The sequence below is a fragment of the Suricata suricatta genome, chromosome 12, assembly GCF_006229205.1.
Source record: "Suricata suricatta isolate VVHF042 chromosome 12, meerkat_22Aug2017_6uvM2_HiC, whole genome shotgun sequence".
Taxonomy (NCBI): domain Eukaryota; kingdom Metazoa; phylum Chordata; class Mammalia; order Carnivora; family Herpestidae; genus Suricata; species Suricata suricatta.
This window is the reverse complement of record NC_043711.1, coordinates 54280820-54302350: the sequence shown is the minus strand read 5'-3', so window position 1 is coordinate 54302350 and position 21531 is coordinate 54280820. Positions and strand designations below refer to the sequence as shown.

General features: G+C 48.3%; 2 protein-coding genes and 1 non-coding gene across 3 annotated transcripts in view; 1 reads left to right on the top strand and 2 right to left on the bottom strand.

Moving 5' to 3' along the window:
* Window positions 1-14942, top strand: part of CAND2 (cullin associated and neddylation dissociated 2 (putative)) — a 32548-nt gene extending 17606 nt beyond the window's left edge. Inside the window, exons 10-15 of the mRNA XM_029916577.1 lie at window positions 129-1631; window positions 3720-3815; window positions 7126-7295; window positions 8615-8779; window positions 10479-10586; window positions 12894-14942. Coding sequence (XP_029772437.1) covers window positions 129-1631; window positions 3720-3815; window positions 7126-7295; window positions 8615-8779; window positions 10479-10586; window positions 12894-13121 — 2270 coding nt within the window. The 3' untranslated portion in view covers window positions 13122-14942. The remainder of the gene's footprint in view (window positions 1-128; window positions 1632-3719; window positions 3816-7125; window positions 7296-8614; window positions 8780-10478; window positions 10587-12893) is intronic.
* A 788-nt stretch (window positions 14943-15730) lies between these two features.
* On the bottom strand, window positions 15731-20964 carry RPL32 (ribosomal protein L32). The gene is made up of 4 exons (XM_029916578.1): window positions 20860-20964; window positions 19483-19583; window positions 18701-18882; window positions 15731-15910 (listed from the first exon to the last, which is right to left on the bottom strand). Exons 2-4 carry the CDS (start codon window positions 19576-19578, stop codon window positions 15781-15783), a joined length of 408 nt encoding a protein of 135 aa, XP_029772438.1. The 5' UTR covers window positions 19579-19583; window positions 20860-20964; the 3' UTR covers window positions 15731-15780.
* Window positions 19653-19792, bottom strand: LOC115275593. Its single transcript, XR_003901654.1, has one exon. It is a non-coding gene; the product is annotated as a small nucleolar RNA SNORA7 (small nucleolar RNA).
* Window positions 20965-21531: the final 567 nt, after the last annotated feature.

Genomic DNA, 21531 nt, shown 5'->3' with positions numbered 1-21531 from the left:
AGCCCTGACCTTTCAGGATCAGCAGCCTAAGAGCCCTGGGGCCTGGGGCCAGCTCCCATGCCTGCAGGTGCTCCACCCCCATACCCAGGACTGCCTAGGGCTCCATGACCTTTGCACCCTCCCCACAGGCATCATCTTCTCTCTGGCCGACCGTTCCAGCTCTTCCACCATCCGGATGGATGCCCTGGCCTTCCTGCAGGGGCTGCTGGGCACAGAGCCGGCTGAAGCCTTCCACTCACACCTGCCGGCTCTCCTACCACCTGTGGTGGCCTGCGTGGCCGACCCTTTCTACAAGATCGCAGCAGAGGCCCTGCTGGTGCTCCAGGAGCTAGTGCAGGCCCTCTGGCCACTGGACAGGCCTCAGACACTGGACCCTGAGCCATATGTTGGAGAGATGTTTGCGGCCACCCTAGCACGGCTCCGTGCCACTGACCTTGACCAGGAGGTGAAGGAGCGTGCCATTGCCTGCACAGGCCACCTTGTGGCCCACCTGGGTGACCAGCTTGGGGATGACCTACAGCCATCACTACTGCTCCTTCTGGACCGCCTGCGGAATGAGATCACCCGGCTGCCTGCTGTCAAGGCACTCACGCTCGTGGCCTCATCGCCATTGCAACTCAACCTGCAGCCCATCGTGGCTGAGGCTCTGCCCATTCTGGCCTCGTTCCTGAGAAAGAGCCAGCGGGCACTGCGGCTGGCCACCCTGGCCTCCCTGGCCGCCCTGACCCAGAGCCAGGGACCCAGCCTCCCTCCATGTGCCGTGCAGGCTGTGCTGGCTGAGTTGCCTGCCCTGGTCAGTGAGAGTGACATGCATGTGGCTCAGCTGGCTGTGGACTTCCTGGCCTCAGTGACCCAGGCCCAGCCGGCTTCGTTGGCCCAGGTCAGCAGCCTTGTGCTCTCAGAGCTGCTGCAGTTGCTGCGCTCACCTCTGTTGCCGGCGAGTGTGCTGGCAGCTGCTGAAGGCTTCCTGCAGGCGCTTGTGGGGACACGGCCCCCGTGTGTGGGCTACGAGGAGCTCATCAGCATGCTCACCGCGCCTGTGTACGGACAGCCTGCGGACGGCGGGCCAGGCCTGCACAAGCAAGTGTTCCACTCCCTGGCTCGGTGCGTGGCAGCCCTCGCGGCCGCCTGTCCCCAGGAGGCAGCGGGCACAGCCAACCGCCTGGTCTGCGATGCCAGGTCGCCCCACTCGAGCACAGGGGTCAAGGTCCTGGCATTCCTGTCACTGGCTGAGGTGGGGCAAGTGGCCGGACCAGGCCCCCAGCGGGAGCTGAAGGCAGTGCTTCTGGAAGCCTTGGGGTCACCCAGTGAGGATGTGAGGGCGGCTGCCTCCTATGCACTAGGCCGTGTGGGCGCCGGGAACCTGCCTGACTTCCTGCCCTTCCTGCTGGGGCAGATCGAGACTGAGCCCCGGCGGCAGTACCTGCTGCTGCATTCTCTCAGGGAGGCCCTGGCGGCTGCCCAGCCCGACAGTCTGAAGCCCTATGCCGAGGACATCTGGGCCCTGCTGTTCCAGCGCTGTGAGGGTGCCGAGGAGGGCACCCGGGGGGTGGTGGCCGAGTGCATCGGCAAGCTGGTCCTCGTGAACCCTCCATTCCTTCTGCCCCGGTTCCGGAAACAGCTTGCTGCAGGTAGGGGCACAGGTGCAGGCGAAGGCAGTCCGGGTCGGAGGTGGGCAGTTTGCTCCTGAGTGGCCCACTCACAGTGAGCTAATTCGGGTGATTAGGTCTGAAGAGTCTTGGTGTAGCTAAGGCAAAGGCAGAGGAGCCATTAAAAACACAGTGTTTCCTGAGACGTGCAGACCCCTTCCTGGGGGGCTTTCTGGGGTGGGAGACACAGAATCCTTAAAACATCCCTACAAAAAACAAGGTTTCCACCATGCCGTCTTCATACTCATTGGTGTGGACAGCAGCCTCATGCTCCAGGCGCAAGTTAATAAAAGGAGTTCTCAGCCTGCAGGGAGTGGAGCTCTCTTGGGTTTGTCTGAGCCAGGAGCAAATGTCACTATAGACTAGGTATGACCAGGGTCATACTCCTGGGGTTTGGGGAGGCCCCGGCAAAAACCAGGGGCAGGTGTCGTGTGGCCAAGTAAGGGCACATCAGAGCTTTCTGAAGCTCGGGAAGAAAGCAGCCAGGTGGGGCGGTGGGGCTTCTGGGTAAGTGGAAGCCCCTGAGGATGAAAGGTTTCCAGGCCTTGAGCTGGTCAGCTGCTCAGAGTCAGAGGGTATATTTATTCACATAATGCAGGCAAAGGGCTCGGTATAGTGTATGGAACATGATTAATACTAAGTAAGTGCTGCTGCTGTTACTTTCATGATCACAGTCGAGCCCTTGCTGGGCTGCTGGGATTATAAGCAGCAGCTTGGGGGCTTGCACCACTGCATGGATGGGAAGAGTGGACTGAGGGTATTGCCTGTTAGGCTCCCAGGGCTCTTCACAAGGAACCTTGAGGGGCCAGAGTCTAGGGATAAGAGGAGCAGCCCTGCCATTTCCAAGCTCTGATTCGCTCTGCTGCTGCCCGGAAGCATGGAGCCGGACTCATGGCCTGCTTCCAGCAAGTTGATGGGACTTTCTAGGTGGCTCTCCCTGCCCTCACTCCAGTCTTCCCCTCACTTCCCTGCCTGTGTTTTTCCTTGGCTTCGTTTTTTTTTTTTTTTTTTCATTTCAGATTCACCTAATCCTGTTCTGTTGTGCATGTCTTCATTAGCCTCCCTGAATCTTCTCAGGGGCCAGTCAGGATAGAGAGAGAAAGAGGAAAGGAACTTCAAGTCTGAAGTCGCTAATTCCCATTTTCACACCGCCGCCACAATGTAAACTTTGTCCTGTGTCTCCAGTGTCAGGGCTATAAGATGGAAACAACCTCAGCTCGTCACTGTTGTGTGCTGGGGGAGGGGAGGAGCCAGCAGCTGCTGGGTTTTTCTTTCACCGTAATGGAAGATGTAATCTCCTTCCTTTTTCCAGCCTCACTACTTGGAAAGCAAGCAGAAAAGTACAATTAAGTGACTTCTCCATTCCCAAGCTTTGGGGGTGTTCTGAGTTCTGTTGGAATCCCCTTGGCCTTCAGCTGGCCTAAAGCACACCTGCCACCTAGTTGGAGAATACAGGCCTGAGGAGGAGGGCCCAGCCACGGCTCAGAATCAGCCATAGAATTCTGGATCTGCTGTGTGCTCTTAGATGTGAACTTAACCTCTCTGGGTCTTTTTCCTCAACTGTAAAACAGAGATTAATAATAATTCTTATGAAACATTTTGATTTATAGTACCACTTATTATTCATCAGTAGGACCATCCTGAGGATAATGTGTCTGAAAAGTAGAATGCAGCCCTAAGGCCTGAGCAAAGGTCTTTCTTTAGACTGTAGACTGACCAGTGTCTTGGGTTCCTGGTTTCCTGTGTGCACCCTGCAGTGTGGTTACCTGTGAACTGCCAGTTTTCCTCTCAGCCGCCACAGGAGAATTTACGGATGAATTTTAGACTGCCAGGGGAAAGGGCGTTGACTTCACCAAAGATGGGTGTTTTGAATGGGGAAGGGTCCAGTTCTATCTCCTAGGGAGGCAGAGAGCCTCTACTCTTCCAACCTGTGTCTCAGTTTCCACATCTGTAAAATGGGAGTGAGAAATCCTTATCTGTAGGTCCTAAGGTTGACTCAGAGACTCCGTGATTTACTGAGTGTCCAGGATCAGCCCTGCCGCTCACCAAGCTGATGCCCTTGTCCTGCAGGTCGGCCACACACACGGAGCACGGTCATCACAGCAATCAAGTTCCTTATCTCTGATCAGCCCCATCCCATCGACCCCCTCCTGAAGAGCTTCATCGGTGAGCACCCCCAACCCTCTGCCCCCGGCCCCGTTCAATCCCCTCCTCCCAGCCTTTGAGTCTGGGCTGATTTTTCTTACACCTTAGCCAAAGAAAGTCTGAGGCCCAGAAGGCTACCTCACCCCCATGATGGGCAGTAGGGTCTGGGTTCAAATCCTGGTGCTGCCACTGAATTGCTGGGTGAGCCTAGCATGCCCCTTCTCACCTCTGAGCCTCAGTTTCCTCATCTGTAAAATGGGGGCAAGAAACCCTTATATGCATGTTCTCAGCTTGATTCAGAGACTCCATTGTTGATTGGGGGAAGTGTACTCCATGAACACACAGGCTCTTACAAGTGGAAAACCACCAGCCTCTCACATGCATTGGCTTCAGCAGGTGTCAAGCTGGGTAGAACTCTACCAGAATTGGGGAGAGTGGCTCCCAGCTCATGCCCTGTCTTAGGAGTCTCCTGGGCTGAGGAGCCCAAGCAGCTTTCTTTGGTGAGCCGTCTCTTTGGGATTCTGCAGGACTAGGCTCTTCCTAGAGAAGGCAAACATTCATAGCTCTGAGGCTGCAGGCCTGTAACTGGATCACATGGGAGCCCGACCCTCCACCTGCAGGCAGGACAGGCTGGTGGAGTGTGGAGCGGTTCTGAAATATGCTGCTCTTAGGTTGGCAGCCTGGCTCTGCTGCCTTCTGGCTGTGTGAGCGAGGACAGATCATCTCATCCCCAGCTCTAAAATGGGAGTGTTGGGGTGCCTGGGTGGCTCAGTTGGTTCAGCGTCTGACTCAGGTCATGATCCCAGGGTCGTGGGATCAAGCCCTGCGTCGGGCTCCACCCCGAGCATGGATTAAGTACTGGTAAGATTCTCTTGGTCTCTCCCTCCCTCCCCCTCTCTAAAATAATATTTTTAAAAAATTTAAATGGGGGTGCTGATCCACACTTGCCAGGGGACTGTGGTGTGAGACCAGGGGTCAGCAGGGGTCAGCAGAAGCCACAGCAATATCAGCAGCAACTTCATCCCATCCCCTGATCCAGTGGGCACACATTGCCCCCAGTTCTGAATTTCCTCATCTGGCCTGAGCCACCAGGCTGGCAGCCCTAGGTACCTCTGCCTACGTGTTTGTTTCTTACTGTTTTTTATTTTTAATTTCTATGTTTTTTAAATTTATTTTTGAGAGACAGAGACAGCACAAGCAGGGGAAGGTCAGAGAGAGAGGGAGACACAGAATCTGAAGCAGGCTCCAGGCTCTGAGCTAGCCGTCAGCACAGAGCCTGATGCAGGGATCGAACCCACAAACTGTGAGATCATGACCTGAGCTGAAGCTGGACACTTAACTGACTGAGCCACCCAGGTGCCCCGATTCCTGTGTTTTTGAACCGTAGTTGTTGAGCTCTTACTGTGTATCAGATACAAGGCTAGGCCCTTTAACGTATCTCACCATAGTTCATTCTCACAGGCCCTTGCTTGAGGGTTGCATTGTACAGCTGAGGAAGCAGAGACTCAGAGAAGAGACTTGATCTCCAGTCTTGCCAGGTTCCCCACAGCTGTGTTCTCACAGAGGATGGGGAGCCTGGGAACCAGTAGGGCACAGTAGAAGGGGCCCGGAGGTTGCTGGCTCTGGGTTTGAATCCTGCTCTGTTGGGAGACTTTATGTTCTTCCCAGCACATCATGTTAGAAGGCACAGGATGGCAGTTTGCCCATGACTGGGGATGGTCACTCTGATCACCTGGTTAAGGTGGAGACTTCCAGGTTTCTCCACTCTAAAATTACGTTTTCCTTTGGAATGAATAAGTGTTTTTGAATCTGTTGAAATAACCTTTTCATCAAATTTCTGCCTGCTACATTTAGCATCCATTGTAGTGATTTCTGACAGTTGCCAAATGGTGACTTTCAATTCCAGCATTTCTTCATATTTGTTACATTGCTTTCTGTTCTCTGGAAGAATTTTTCCTTCTCCCCATTTATTTATTCATTGATTAATACATATTTTTATAAACTCATGGATTCCTGTTTTATTCAGTGAATTATAACTAATTACTGTCTTCATTTATTTTGATTCTCAAGCTTGTCTTAGTTGTGGCCAGTGTAGCCCTTAAGGCTGGTTCCTGTGTTCTATTGATGTGTTTCCATCATCTTTGAACATATCCTTACTTTTTGGCACAGTAAAATGCTCTACACTCACCTTAAACCTTTCCTGCCCCAGGTCGGGAATCAGTCTTTTCTTCAGGGAGCCCTGATTCTTTTTAGTGGAGAATGGTACTTAGAATCCAAAATCTAGACACTAGATGTGCTCATTGCTACTGCGAGGCCATTGCTTCAAGGTCCTCCTGGCAGACCCAACTAGGAGGTATGTTGTATGTGTGACTATATGTACACAGACAGACACACATATACATGTGTTACCTGCTCTTCTAGTCCAGCACTGCAGGGTTCCTTCTAGCCTTCTTCTGTTCCATACCCTTTTCTTACAGGAAAAAGCCAGGTTCCTGCTATCTACCAGGTATTTATTCACTTAATCCTGGAATACACAGAAAGTCGACTGTGAATTGCTAACTTTTATCTCTGCAAATAGTCAGTATTTGTTTATAGGTCTTTTGTCTTTAGCCTGAGGGTAACTAGTCTTTGGAAATTACTTGGGTGAGTTGTTTCATTCTTTCATAACCTGGTGGTTATGTTAATCATTTGAAATCATTTGAGAGTTAGGATTGCAGTTTTTGTTGTTGCTGTGTTTTGTTCTTTAAGGGATTCCCTTTATTCTTGATTTTATTTATAGAGCAAATGAAACATTAACAGTTATTAAAAAGTCTAAACTATACAAAAAGGTATACTCAGAGAAGTGCTATGTGAAACGTAAGTTTCTTCATCTCTCCAATCTTCAAGAGCCTTATCTGTTATACTATCAAGTTAATGTTTATAGAATCCTTGTGCTGTGCCAAGCCTTCTGCTAGGTATTTTAGATAGATAAGATAGATAATCTAGACAGATAGATAATCACATCACTACATTTTAAATCTTGAAAACAGTCCTACACTGTGGGTACTGCTGTTACCCCCATTTTATAGATGAGGACCTTGAGGCTTTCCAAGGTCCCATAGTTAGGAAATGGTGGAACCTGGATTTCAACCCCGGCCAGACTCTAGTTCACATTCGTATCTGGGCTTTGAGGGCTCCTTGTGCCTGGTAAGAACGTAACGGCTCAGAACATGTTTGCCCCCATTCGGCCAGGTCTGCCCAGCTCACACTAATCAGATGGCTGAGGTTGGGGTGGAGGCGGTGTGAGTCTCGGCGGAGCCGTCCTTTACACGCCCTCTCTTGTTTCTATCAGGAGAGTTCATGGAGAGCCTGCAGGACCCAGACCTGAATGTGCGCCGGGCTACCCTGGCTTTCTTCAACTCGGCTGTGCACAATAAGCCCTCACTGGTCCGGGACCTGCTGGGTGACATCCTGCCCCTCCTCTACCAGGAGACAAAGATCCGCAGGGACCTCATCCGAGAGGTAAGGTCGGGGAAGGATAGTGAAGGCCTGCCCGGTGGAGTTGTGGCAGGGATTCAGGTCAGGCTCTTCAGAGGAGGCATGTGGGCCGTGTGGCCTGGGTCAGATGCTGCTCTTCCACTTCCAGGCTGTGTGACCCTGGACACATGACCTAGGGCAATTTAATCTACTCTGAGCCTCAGTTTCTCTTCTTGGGCAAAATGAGGAAAATAACTCGGTTCTGTATTATGATAGGGTTGAGAAGATTCAATAAGTATGTTCTGCCGCTTCTCAGGGCTGCTCCTGGCATACAGTTGGCACTCAGTAAACGTTGGTGGTTCTTATTATCACTCAACATTTAGCAGGTGTTCGTTGAGTGCCAGCACTGTGTCAAGGTACCAGGATCAGAGCTGGACCAGACCTGGTTTCTGCCACTAGTGAGCTCATGGCCACCTAAGGATAGAGTACCCCTTCTGCCGATTGTTTCACTGAGGTAGAGCCTACTTGGGCCAATAAGGATTTAAGGGGCAGAGATTAAAAGTGATTTAACAGCTATCATCATATAGTATAATACAAATGTCTTGGGGTGCCTGGGTGGTCAGTCGGTGGAGTGTCCAGCTTCAGCTCAGGTCGTGATCACAGTTCGTGGGTTCGAGCCCTGCATCTGGCCTGCTGCTGTCACTACAGGCCCACTTTGGAGTCTCTGTCTCCTTTTCTCTCTGTCCTTCCCCTGCCCATGCTCTATCTCTCAAAAAAAAAAAAAAAGAAAAAAGAAAAAAGAAAAAAAAAAGGTCTGAACCCTGGCATTGCTGAAGAGTAAGTGACTATGTTTAGAGGGGTTAGGAAAGTTTCCCAAAAAGGAGGGCTTTTGAGCTGGGCTTTGAGGGGTGAGGAGGAGTTTACCATTAAGAACAGAGCCTTGTGGTTAAAAGTTTCAGAGACCTGGGTTTTTAATTCTAGTTCAGCCATGTACTAGCTGTGTGTTCTTGGGCAACTTAATTAATCTCTCTGAGCCTTAGTTTCCTCATATGTTAAGTGGGGTTAATAGTAACACTATCTTCCTAGGGCTGTTGTGATGCTTGGGTAACATGTCATTTGTCAAGCACTCAGCACAGTGGCCAGCCCATTATAACTGCTCAGTAGACTAGAATAATTATTGTTACTGTTATTATCAGAGGGCATGCAGGCTGAGCAAAGGCCAGAGACTTGAGAGTATGAGGCTTGGTTTGGGGACAGAACACAGTACTGAACAACAGAGGTGGGGTGTGCAGCAGGAACTAAGGGAGGTGTTCTTACACCCTAGAGTCACATCCCATAACCCTTGGCATCCTTTCCTCCTGTAGGTGGAAATGGGGCCTTTTAAGCACACAGTGGACGATGGGCTGGACGTGCGGAAGGCGGCCTTTGAGTGCATGTACTCGCTGCTTGAGAGCTGCCTGGGCCAGCTGGACGTCTGCGAGTTCCTGAACCATGTGGAGGACGGCCTGAAGGACCACTACGACATCCGGGTAGGGCGGCCCCCTGCGAGACCCTGGGGCCCACTGCTTGTTTGTCCCCCACTCTCCACCCCAGCACCCCAATGAAAATAACTGCATTGTTCTTTTTTAATAAGAAGGACAGCCAACCTCTCAAACACTTTTGGGGAGTCTACACTGGGCAAGCTCTTTGGAGGACAGTTTAGCAATAGCTAGAAAAAATTAGAATTCTCAGACATACCTTTGACCTAGCAGTTCCATCTCTGTGAACAGAGCCCCTGGACTGACTCCTAATAACATGTTTGGAGTTTTATGTTCTAGATTGTTCTGAGAGTTGGAGAAAGCTGGCAGCTTCCAGTGTGCACGTATAAGAAGTTCACTCAAAAAACTGAGTACCTCTGGTCTTGGAATGCTAGCAGCATTAAGAAGAGTGAGCCAGGTCACTCTGCACTGACATGAGAGGTGGCCCAGACCTGCTGCTGATTGATAAAGACCAGGTTTTATTGGCATTTTCCCCAGGCTTTCCCGTTCGCACCCATTCTGGCCACACGGCCCTCTCGCCTGCCCTCCAGGGAGCACAGGACAGGGCCTGGGCATCCATGCAACATTTGGACCCCTATGTCCAGGCTCCTTTTGGTGTTGAGGAGGGTGGCTATGACATTTGCTGAGCCCCTAGAGTTATCTTGCTGAGTCTGCACCCCACCCTTGAAGAGTGGGTCTGTGATGCCCACTTCCCAGCAGAGAGGCCAGAGAGCTGGCTAGTTCCAGGGCACCAGCTGGCAAGTGGAGGAGCCCTGGGGCCCAGCTTGTGCTGTGAAATGCTGTGCTTATTGCTGGCCCCCCTCCTTTGCTGTGGGTTGTGGGGGATCAGGGCAGGGCGGACGGCTGGTGGGGACAGGTAGAGCATGTAGAATTCAGACAGCCATCCGTTATGCTGCGTATCATTTATAGGAACCTCACCATTTTCAAAAGAGGTCACCATTATTCTCCTGCAGGCTGGATCCAGCCTGTTTAGTTGGGTCGCACAATAGTTTTTTTTTTAAGTGGGTGCCAATATTTAAAAGTTGAGGGATTTTACATGAAACACAGAGTTTCTTTTGAAAACCCTGTATGAGCCCTGAGCCACATTCCCACAGCCGGAGCTGTGGGCTGGAGCTGAGAGTTGCTGTCTGGAGTGTGGACTCCTCATTCCTTCCCAGTTGCCATCTGCCCCTTTTCACTCGTGGACATTATCTGCCTGGCCCTGTGAGCATGAGCTTGAGAATCGCCCCCTCCCTCGTGCTGCTGCTTCTCTGATCCTCCTCAGGTCAGCCAAGTGTAGTCGGCATAGTAGGTATTGCCATTCACATTGTTTTTAGTGTTTATTTTTGTGAAAAAGACAGACAGAGCATGAGCAGGGGAGGGCAAAGAGAAAGGGGAACACAGACTCCAAAGCAGGCTCCAGACTCGAGCTGTCAGCACAGAGCCCAGTGTGGGGCTTAAACTCACAACCCACAAGATCATGACCTGCACTAAAGTTGGATTCTCAACGGACTGAGCCACCCAGGCGCCTCCTGCCATTCACATTTTATAGATGAGAAAACTGAGGCCCAGAGTGGGAGAGACTCTGACAGGGCCCTGGCCAGAATGAGTGCTAGGGCTCCAGGGGTCGGTACTGGAGCCTCTGATCTTCCCTGGGCTTTGCTCCTTTTGGCCATTTCACCGTGAACTTTGTCTCCTCCCTCTGGGGCAGATGCTGACCTTCATCATGCTCGCACGACTGGCTACCCTATGTCCTGCACCTGTTCTGCAGAGGGTGGACCGGCTCATTGAGCCACTCAGGGCCACCTGCACTGCCAAGGTAAGGCCCTGCCTGGCCCTGGGCACACCTACCTATACATCATTCAGTTACCATTTACAGGTGGTGTATGAAGTGCTTCATTTTGTTGTTGTTGTCACCCTATAAAGTACTTCCTATTGTCACCACTGCACACACAGGGGAACAGAGAGGTGCACTTATTGACTTAGGCCCCCCAGCTAGTAAGTTGCAGAGCTGGGATTCAAACCCACCTCTTTCTTGCATTCATTCAACATTTCCTGGGTACTGGCCCTTGTTGCAAGGTACTAGGGACACCACATTGAACGTGGTGCATCTGCTACTCCCACATCCTCCCTGGAACACCGAGGAGTCATTCTCTGAGAAAGAAAGAAACCATGGATCATTTGATTGATCCAGGGCAGAGTTGCTGGAGTGCCTCAAGGGTCCAGGAGAGGGATCTGGAGCGGAAGGCCTAGGGGATGTGTCAGCATTGGGAACTGAGCCTGGTGCACAGTAATTACCTGTTGACTGAAAGAACTAATCTGGGTTTGAAAGGATAGTAATTAACCAAACGAGGGCAGAGTATTTCATATTGGAGCTTAAAGAGGAGAGAGATCCATGGAACTGTGATTTTTCAAGGTGTAAGAGAGCAAAACCTTTTCCAAAAAAAAAAAAGAAATCTTTTGTGGCTAAAACAGATAAAATTGGCAATTTCTTAACAGAAACCTGCCTTTTAAGGTTCAGTCTGTAACACAGACATGGTATGAAGTCAAAGAAAACAGTGGTTCTGCAGGGCCATTGCAATGAGTTTCAAAGGCCAAGTTCACTTCTAGTTTTCTTGGAGCCTTATAGCATGAGGAAAAAGGAAAAATCCCGGTTCATAGGGAAGAGCTGCAAATGGTGTTGCAGCATCAGGACACCCTTGCACTCAGCCAGGAGGCAAGAGGAGCTGTGATCTGAGGTCCACACAAAGGCCACTCAGCCTGGCTGCCCAGTGGATACCATGTGTAGGGCACTGTGATGAGAATTTGCTGCATCCAAGTCCACAATCCCTCAGCCACTGAAACCTACAAAGCTCTGGAAACCAAAAGTTTTTCTTTTCTTTATTTCTTTTAATGTTTGTTTATTTTTGAGAGACAGAGTATAAGTAGGGGAGGGGCAGAGAGAGAGGGAGACACATAATCTGAAGCAGACTCCAAGCCCAAGCTGTCTGCATAGAGCCCAACACAGGGCCCAAACCCACGGACCAGGGAGATCATGACCTGAGCCAGTCAGCTGCCCAACCGAGCCGCCCAGGCGCCCCCCTGTGTTAAGTCATTTAATCCTTAAAAGCAACTCTATGGAAAGGGGGCTCTTACATATAGAAAGGGAAGTATAGCTCAGAGTGACCACCTGAAGTCACAGCTCCTACAGGGCAGAACCATTTGAACCTGACTGTTCAACCCCAATGCCAAGTTCTTAACCACTACACTAGACTCTTCAAGGGGCAGAGTCTTTGTCTGGGCCAACTCAGGGGCAGGGAGAGGAATTTGGACTTTTATTACATCAGCTATGAGGGAATTCTGAGATCCTCTGAGTAAGTGGGAGAGGGTGGGAGATTAAAAACAAGGCAGGCAAGGCAGTTTTGGGTGTTTGCTGTACAGGAGAGATTGCAGGGGCAGGCCCCTGAATAGGGAGGAGAGGCCAGGCCAGCTACATGACTGTCACAGCGATCCATTCATTCAATTCAGTCAGATGGTACCACCAAGTCCTATGGTACGAAGAGCCTGTTTTAACCACAGTGAATAAAGATAGAGTGAATCTCCTATTGGGGAAAGGAGACAGTTAACACTTTATAGCCAATTGTGACCATTGAATTATTTATTTTTTAATGTTTACTCATTTTTGAGAGAGAGCGTGAGCAGGGGAGGGGTAGAGAGAGGGAGACACAGAATCCTAAGCAGACTCCAGGCTCTGAGCTGTCAACATGGGCTTGAACTCACTAACTGTGAGATCATGTGATCTGATTGAAGTCAGAGGCTTAACGGACTGAGCTACCCAGATGCCCCCATCAAATTACTTATTAATGAAAAGAAAGGTGGACAGTTTAGATTGGCCGTCAGAAGCCCCCTAGGTGATTTGAAGTTGATTTGAATGACAAAGAATCACCCTCTGGGGAAACCAACCTGTGTAAGAGTGCTTGAGAAAATCTCTGGAGGCTGGAACCACAGGAGACTGAAGTAGGGGAGTCTGCTGTGATTTACACTGGGAAAGCTTACAGGTGGTTGAGAGGAATCCAGAGACCAGGGACGGAGGCTGTGACGCCAGAGCAGGCTCAGTAAAGGATGGCTCATTTTTTTCCTACTTTAGGTCAAAGCTGGTTCCGTGAAGCAGGAATTTGAGAAGCAAGATGAGCTGAAACGCTCCGCCATGAGGGCTGTGGCCGCCCTGCTGACCATCCCGGAAGTAGTGAAAAGCCCCATCATGGCTGACTTCTCTTCCCAAATCCGATCCAACCCTGAACTTGCTGCCCTCTTTGAAAGCATCCAGAAGGATTCTGCTTCAGCCCCCAGCACAGACTCGATGGAGCTCAGCTAGTGCTTCCCCAGCCCCCAGGTGGGCCCTTACTCAAGAGAAGGGGGCCTACCCAACCCTGAGGCCTCACTGGCCCCCTGCTGGCCACAGGCTTTTGCCCTTTCATCTCACTGGGGGACCCTCCTGCTTACAGTGCCTTCTCCAGGGACCCCAACTCAAGGCCCCCAGCAGGAGCTGCAAGGCTAACAGTTGGGCCCTGTAACTCAGGACAGTCATTCAAAGCAACAGGGCATGGACGTTTTCCAAGCCCTTCGGCACAAATATGGATGTGTGACTTTACACTGGGCAGTCCATAACTTCAAATTGGGGAGACCCTGCCTCACAGAGGACGAAGTGGTGTTTGGAAATACTCTTGTGCTCACAGCTGTGAACGGTTAGGAGGCAGCCAGCTGGCTTTCCTTCCCACCAGTGTCCTGGATTTGTCACTCACACCTCTCCCACTTTTCACTTCACTTGATCTGATAGGCCAAATATTAGTGCTTTGGCTGGACATGTGAAAAACTCAAGCTACTTCTCTGAGCTTCTTGCATTTTAGAATTCAAAATGCTTCCTTTTCTAATTGGTAGTGATGATTCAGAAATTTGAATTTTTGCAGGGGGAGGTGGTTGGGATAGAGAATTAGATCTAATGTGTTTTCTTCTAATTTTCAAAATGCTTACATAGTCGAATGGGAAACCTGAAAGCACAAAGAAAACTATAGATCACGTCTCACACCACCGCACTGATAAATGTAACCAGTTGGTTTTTGTCCTTCTGAGGAAGATTTTGAACATGTTGTTCCTAGTGTTTAGTATTGAAGACAGAGATCCTGAGTGACAAGCTGCAGAATTTTCTGTGCTGTCCCGGATCAGTAAGACATCCTTGTTGCTCTTTCTCTGCACAATTCCTTTACTAGGATATTGTATTATTTTCCATCAGCTTAAAGAAATCATGAAAATGACCAACATTTACTCAGATGTTTCAGACTAGGTTTTGGACTAGAGGCAGTCCCCCTGTAAGACATTTTTTCTAAGGGACTTAAACCAACTTATGGCTAGCAGGCCAAGGAAATTATAACCAGGATAGTTCTGCTCAGTCGACCAGGTTGATAGGGAAAAACAAACACCCTACATGCAGTTGTAATGTTCTGGAGGCTCCATGCTGTATCCCAGGACTATATACTGCTACTTGCTTCCAGTTCTCGGAAAGGTGGTACCCCAACTTTACACATGCATGCCTCACTTTATTGTTGCTTTACAGATACAGCATTTACCAATTGAAGGTTTGTGGGAATCCTGCGTCGGGCCACATCTGTCAACACCATTTGCTCATTTCGTGTATTTTCCTCAGTTCACTTTTTCATTATTGTATTTGTTACGGTTACCTGTAATCTTTGATGTTACGGTTAGTGCCTGAAGATGTGATGGAACTGCTATAATCTCATGAGAAAATTTTAATGGTGGCGTTGAGATGGAATCGACTGGTGAAGGTGCTGTTAAAGGCTGTTGAAATGACAACAAAGAACTGAGTATTACATCAACTTAGTTGATAAAGCAGTGGCAGGGTTTGAGGGGACTGACTCCAATTTTGAAAGCTCTCTGGGTGAAGTGCTAATATTGCATGCTACAGAGAAATCACTCTTGACTCAATGCAGCAAACTTCATGGTCTTAATTTTATTAACTTGCCATAGCCACCGAGCCTTCAGCAATCACCACCTTCATCGGTCAGCAGCCATCAACATGGAGGTGAGACCCTCCACCAGCAAAAAGATTACAACTCAGAAAGCTCAGATGGTTGGTTAGTTTTTTCAATAAAGTTATTTTTAAATTAAGATATACACATTATTTAGACCTGCTATTGCACATAATCAATTTCAGTGTGGTATAAAATTAACTGAGAAATCAGAAAATGCATCAGATGTCTGACTTGCTCTTCCATGGCTGTCTGGAAAGAAACCAAGCCTGGGTTGTCCCCAGAGGTATGCCTGTAATGAACAGGGCTAAATTCTAGCTGCTGTTGCCTAGAGTTTACTGCTGTCCTTGAAAAGGGAACTTGTTTGTTAAATCCTGAGTACCAATCAAGAGGCTCAATTATGTTACAGTTCCCACACCTTCAGAAATTACTCAACTACCTGAAGCTGCAAGCTGGGGGAAGGTTATAAAGGGCGACTGAAAATTCTCTTCAGACATCCAAGGCTGATCATATAGAAGTAAAGGGATTTGTGTCATCCTGTCATGGTTTAGGACAGAAGCCATGGGGTGCCATTTCAGCACCAAATAAGTAAGGGATTCACCTGGATTCTTTCATGCAGTTTCTCAGTCACAGGAACTACACAGGGTTAACTGTGCACTTTACAAAGTGAACTAAAGAATGACTACTTGCTCTGAGCTGCAAGGTCCACCAGTCAAGGAGGAACCCACCTTGGTCTGAAGGCCAAGTCTCCCCCAACCCCAAGTGGAGCTGACAAGGCTGATCTGGGCAGCAAAGGCCTGTGCCCTATGAAGAATAAAATATCCTTTATAAACCTCTTCCAAACAGAAGATTCCAGAGTATTAACCAGAAGAAAAAAAAATCTGTGACACCTTGTCAGAATAAGAAACTGAAGCGTAAAACCAAGGAGGGAAATGCCAGATGATAGTTTTATGGTTTTATTAACACAAATATGATGTGCACATAAACTGTCTATTCATTTTCTTCGCTGCGCAGCCTGGCATTAGGATTCGTGACTCTGATGGCCAGCTGGGCTGCTCTCTCCACAATGGCTTTACGGTTCTTGGAGGAGACATTGTGAGCAATCTCTGCACAGTAAGATCTGAAAGAGAAGCGGTTCGTGAGTAGAGTAAGGGGGGCGCTGGTAAATGGCTGATGAACAAGACCTGCACAGCCCCAAATCCCAACTCTCCTAAGGCTCTTACAGTACTCCCAGGCAGCACAAATGCACTCTCCTTATTCCCTCACTGAATCCTTACAGCAGCCTTATGATCCACGGATTGCCTCCATCTTACAGACATACTGTGGCCCTTTAAGGTGGAGATGAATTTCCAAGTCAGATATTTAGAAATGGACAGGGCTATGATGGCTCAGTCTCAGACTCTCAAGTTCAGAGGTCCTCCCCTATCCTTCAACTCCTGTGAAGTTTTTTTTTTTTTTTAACTCTCTGCAAAGTAACCACGAACAGAATCCAACAGTCTGACTAAACCAGGAGCTTTCTGGCATGTTACTTGTTTGCTGCTGACAAAATTCAAATCAAGAAGTAATGTTGCCTGAGGTTGCCCAGCAGCAGCAACACTTACTTCCTGAGTAGAACCTGGGTGCCAGGTCCTGTCCAACTTAACTGCTCACAGCTGCACCATGCCCCAGTTTGGTAACAAAATGGCCTAAGGAGCACGTTTCAGCAGGAAGCGATTTATGACACCATCAACAGCAGATTAAAAGATACTGTAGGGGCACCTGGCTGGCCTAGTAGGTGGAGCATTTGACTCTTAGATCTTGGGGTTGTGAGTTTGAGCCCCATATTGGGTAGAGACTGCTTAAAAATGGAATCTTAAGAAGCAGCTATGTGGCTGTCAGCTAAGCATCTGACTAATGATTTTGGCTCAGGTCATAATCTCACTGTTTGTGAGTTTGAGTCCCATAGTCAGCTGGAGCCTGCTGGGGGATTCTCTCCCTCCCTCTCTGCTCTTCCTCCCCCACTCGCACACTCCCACTCTCAAACTTAACAAAAAATAGGTAAAATCTTAAAAAAAAAACAAAAACCCACAACATTCTAGGGGCGCCTGGCTGGCTCAATCAGTGGAGCAAGTGACTCATGTCAGGGTTATGAGTTCAAGCCCCACATTGGGTACAGAAGATTACTTAAAAAAATAAAACCAAAATCTTGGGGCACCTGGGTGGCTCAGTTGGTTAAGCACCTAAGTTTGGCTCAGGTCATGAACTCAGTTGGTGAGTTCAAGCCCAGAGCCTAGAGCTGCTTTGGGTTCTGTGTCTCCCTCTCTCTGACCCTCCCCTGCTCATGGTTTCTCTCAAAAATAAACGTTAAAACAAAACAGAAATCTTAGAAAGACTCTACTCTTGGAGAAATTTCAGCAAAGAAAGACTGTAAGGAGTGACTAAGGCAATGGGACATACCTAGTTCTTTTTAAGAACTTCAGCAAAATAGCTTAACCAACTCAAAAGAATTTTTTCATCTTCTATAAAGGAGTTCACACAAGCTCAAAGTAGTTATACTTTGAATGTTTCCATCTTCGTTATTAACACTTAAATTTTTTTATTTCCCCCTTAGTAATTCCTCAGGTCCTTGCCCACATATGTATTTAACATACCTATAATCTTACTTAAATTCTGTCCCCGCTGCCTGGGCATTTTCCACACACTGTCATCATTTTGAATGTGTATGTAACATTCCATCCAGTGCTTGTATGCACACCATTCACAAATTACATTTTCAATCGTTTAGTTACTGCTGCAATGATCAACCTTACGTTTTCCGGTTTTTCAGTTTATTTAAGGACAAATATCCAGAAATGGAACTTGTGGTGTAAAGGTCACAGATCCCAAAAATTTCTATAGCTCTTTACATAAACTGCCAAGCTACTTAAGAGATCTTTTTTGGCAACCAGCAACATCTGCACCTCACATCTGCTACACAACAAGCATTTTATCTGTGTGTCACAATTCTCCATCATCCAATGATTTGGGCAGCACCCTTAATTCCTATGCTTATTCAAGGATTTTCTAAGGAAAATTTCCAGCATTCCAACACCTAGTTAAATTTACAACGTAGGTAACTCCACCAATGGGAGTAATGGTTTCATTTATTTCTATTGTATCTACAATCACTATAGATAAAAGATCTTTGTAAGCACGCGCACACACACAGGTACCACAGTTCATCACCCTCTTCACATCCTAATCAGGAAGAAACAGGTTTTCAGCTTCTTTCTGTGTACCAGGAATGTAAGAACACTGTCCTCTACAGAACCAAAAAACACCATTTCCTCCGATCCAAATCCAAAGCATCTGACTAACTTCCCATATTAGATGTTTTCTCATCCCACTGTCCCAGTTCTGGCCTAGGCAAACCAACTCTCTCAACAGAGCTCACAAAGCGTCTAACTTTCTCAAAACACTTGAAAGTAATGCTGTGAACCCTCTGTGCTCTACAACTTTGGGTAAGCCATCCTGACTGCAAAGCCTTCCTTTTCTCTGCCTCAGATCACATAACTCTTAATCAGACAGCAACACGTCTATTCCTGTCACTTTTTGAAAGAAGATACCTGTGACCACAACAAAAGTGTCCCTTAGGTCTAAGGCTACACATGATAACCCCTCACCTCCACATAAATAAAGCCAACATTTTGCAAAGAACTGCCAAAGGGATACCGCAATGTTTTTATGGTCAGGCAAAGTCCTTCTCTTTCCAGGTCTCAGGTCTCTGTACTTTTCAGGCCAAGTTCCCTCACTCTGCTCCAGCAAAGGAAACCTTTCTAAGTCCTCAACAAGCATTCTTTAAACTCTGGAGAGCATTCTATAAAGTCTCCACCAAAATTGCTCAGAGATGCAGACGTCTGACACCTGAACCCAGAAGTGGGACCCAACTCACTTGTTGCACATCAGCAGCACTTCAAGCTCCTTGACGTTGTGGACTAGGAACTTCCGGAAGCCACTGGGGAGCATGTGCTTTGTTTTCTTGTTGCTCCCATAACCAATGTTGGGCATCAAGATCTGGCCCTTGAATCTTCTGCGCACCCTATTGTCAATACCTCTGGGTTTCCGCCAGTTGCGCTGAAATAAACACAGGACGATTAGTGCCTTTGCTACCACCTCTTCCTTTTGGAGGAAAAAAGGGGGGATGCAATGAAAAGGAAATATGCCAAACAGTAGCTGTCACGACAGTATTTCACTACCTCTTTATGTGGTGGAAAAAAATAGGGGCTCCTGCATTTGACCACCAGGAATACAGACTCACATCAACACTCCTAAACAAAGGAAAAAAGCCCAGAGACCGACAGAATGGGAGGGGGCTGTGATACAGTAACATAAAGAGTGAAAAGTATGGGTTTAGCACTGCACATCAGATACAAGTTTTCTCATCATAAAATAAGGATAATCAATCCACTTCTCATAACCTCTCCAGGCTACCTAAAATGATACAAGCCTCTAGACACCTCAAAACAGCCCAATGTCCAATTTAAACTATACTCAAGTGATTTAATGACAGGCATACTCAGAGAGACCTAGGTTTCTAGTGAACTCTTCCACTAACTGGACTGGTTCATGTGCCAAAGGTAATCTTCTGACCAGGTGATACCAGAAATCCAATAGTCCATTTAGGAGCCCCTTTCTCCACCCCAACAAACACTTCCATCCCCAGACCACATATACCTTAATTTTGACATATCGGTCTGACTGGTGCCGGATAAACTTCTTGGTCCTCTTTTTAACGATCTTGGGCTTCACCAGAGGTCTGAGGGCGGCCATGATACCTTCAAGAAAGAAGCAGAGATAGCTGGTGTCACAGTCCTAGAAGGAAGCTTCCCTGCTCAGGCCCTGAACATTGTTGCAGAGTGTCTTCCAATCTCCAGCTACTGAGCAAACTGGGAATGGAATGGGTACCTCTGCCAGGCTTGCTTTCCCTCCTGTCTCCGAAGCTGGCAGAATACGAACCACTCTCCAGATGCGATCCTGGGAGGTCATGGGTCACCTCATCCCCTAAAGCCAAAGAAGCACTAACAGCTGATCTAAAAACAAATGTACCCCCAAAAGCTCTCAGCTTGCACAGGGGAGCAAATACCACACGTGGTGTCCCAAACCCCAGACTAATTTCCTTTTAGCTACGAAGAACTTGGGGAATCCACATGAACCGAGTCTTAGTTGTCTTCGCAGCTGTAAATGGGAAATGACACTGCACAGTAAATGCTTGCAGTGACGGATGTAAAGAGAAACCTGTATTTCCTCAGAGCACTGTTGCTCTACAAATGTCTCGCAACAGACCTATAAAGCCATGACAGACTTAGAAAATGCTTCTAACCCTCTGAACTTCCTGTTCTACATGAAGATCATCCGAGGACCCGCCTTCCCGGTTACCCTATTATTTTTTTTTTCTACTGGAGCACCCCTTTTGTTCTCTTCACTGCTTGTGTTTTTGTTCGGGACACGGTACTCAGGGAATGCTGTGTTCGACAAACGAACGCACCCCAGCCGGAACCATTAATTCCTCGAAGACAAGGCCGCAGTTTCATATTCCCAGAGATCCTGACCCGCTATCATCATTTCTGTTAAGTAATCGACTCGCACAAGCGTCTGTTCTGTTTTGGTGGTTTGGCCGCAGCAGCAACCCCGCTCCCCAAGACCAGCACTGCAGACGGGGCGTCAGTCAGCGGAAACGGAAAACACACGTGGTAACACAATGCCGACCAAGACGATTCGTGTATCCCTGTCATCAGACTAGAACCCTCTGGTGGCTCCACGGTCCCCACAAGCCCCCGCAGTCTAGACCCGAACGGCGACTTTCATTCCCAGGGCTCAAACAAGCTGTCTGCAATTCTGAGAGACACAAGACAGCCTCCGTAGGACAGCAGATGGGAAGCGAACCTCCATTATCTGCAGGGCCGCTTAGCTCTATTCCTGTACGTGCTCCAGCCAACCGACAAGAACAAAGCCCATCAAAACGAGTGCTCTGAAGGGCAGGCTTCCTCACCACGAAGCGGAAAGATCAGATGAAGACCGCAGAGATGCGGATGGCCAACGATTAAAACTCACCGAGTAACAGACGCCTGCCACCTCCGCAGGCAGCGCCGAGGAAGAGAGGGGAAGGTGGCGCGCGAGGGCTGATGGGACTTAACCTCTGGGTCCTGGCAGGGGAAAAAGAGCACTTCCGGCTCTTGATCCTTCTAAGAAAAGAAAAACATTTCAGAGAAATAATACTGAAAAATGTGGAGGTATACCTAAAATTTCCTAGATACTAATATTTAGGAGTAGTACTGGGAATTTTTCATACCTGCCGTAGAAATACGTAGAAAATTTGGAATTCTTTCTGAGCTTCTAAGACCTGATGGGGGCATCCACTTCCGCCAGAAATTGAAGCCGTTTCTCCGGAGAATAATCCAGTTTTTAGATTATTTCTGCCCGCGTTTCTTCTTCTACTAAGTGCGCCTCTTAGTGGCCAGGAGGGAACAAAACAGAGACTTCCTAATAATTCCCTCCCGTGAATTTAGAGAGTAAAACAGGAGCGATACTGAACAGCTATCATTCCATGGGTTTCAGGATCCTTCCCACGATTCCGTGAGGTGATTCTATTATTTCCCCTATTTTACATACGTAGAAAGCGACGTTTGGGAATTTGACTCCAAAATCCACACTTCTAATCATTCGGCTAACCTGCCTAGTTTTAAATTGTTATTCTTGGGTTTCTTTTACTTAGATTTTGTATTT

Coding starts and splice junctions, on each gene's coding strand:
- RPL32 (XM_029916578.1), bottom strand. CDS start 19,578: ATGGCCGCCCTCAGACCTCTGGTGAAGCCCAAGATCGTTAAAAAGAGG. Junction 18,883..19,482: donor ACCGATATGTCAAAATTAAG/GTATATGTGGTC, acceptor TGTTTATTTCAG/CGCAACTGGCGGAAACCCAG. Junction 15,911..18,700: donor GTGCTGCTGATGTGCAACAA/GTGAGTTGGGTC, acceptor CTTCTCTTTCAG/ATCTTACTGTGCAGAGATTG.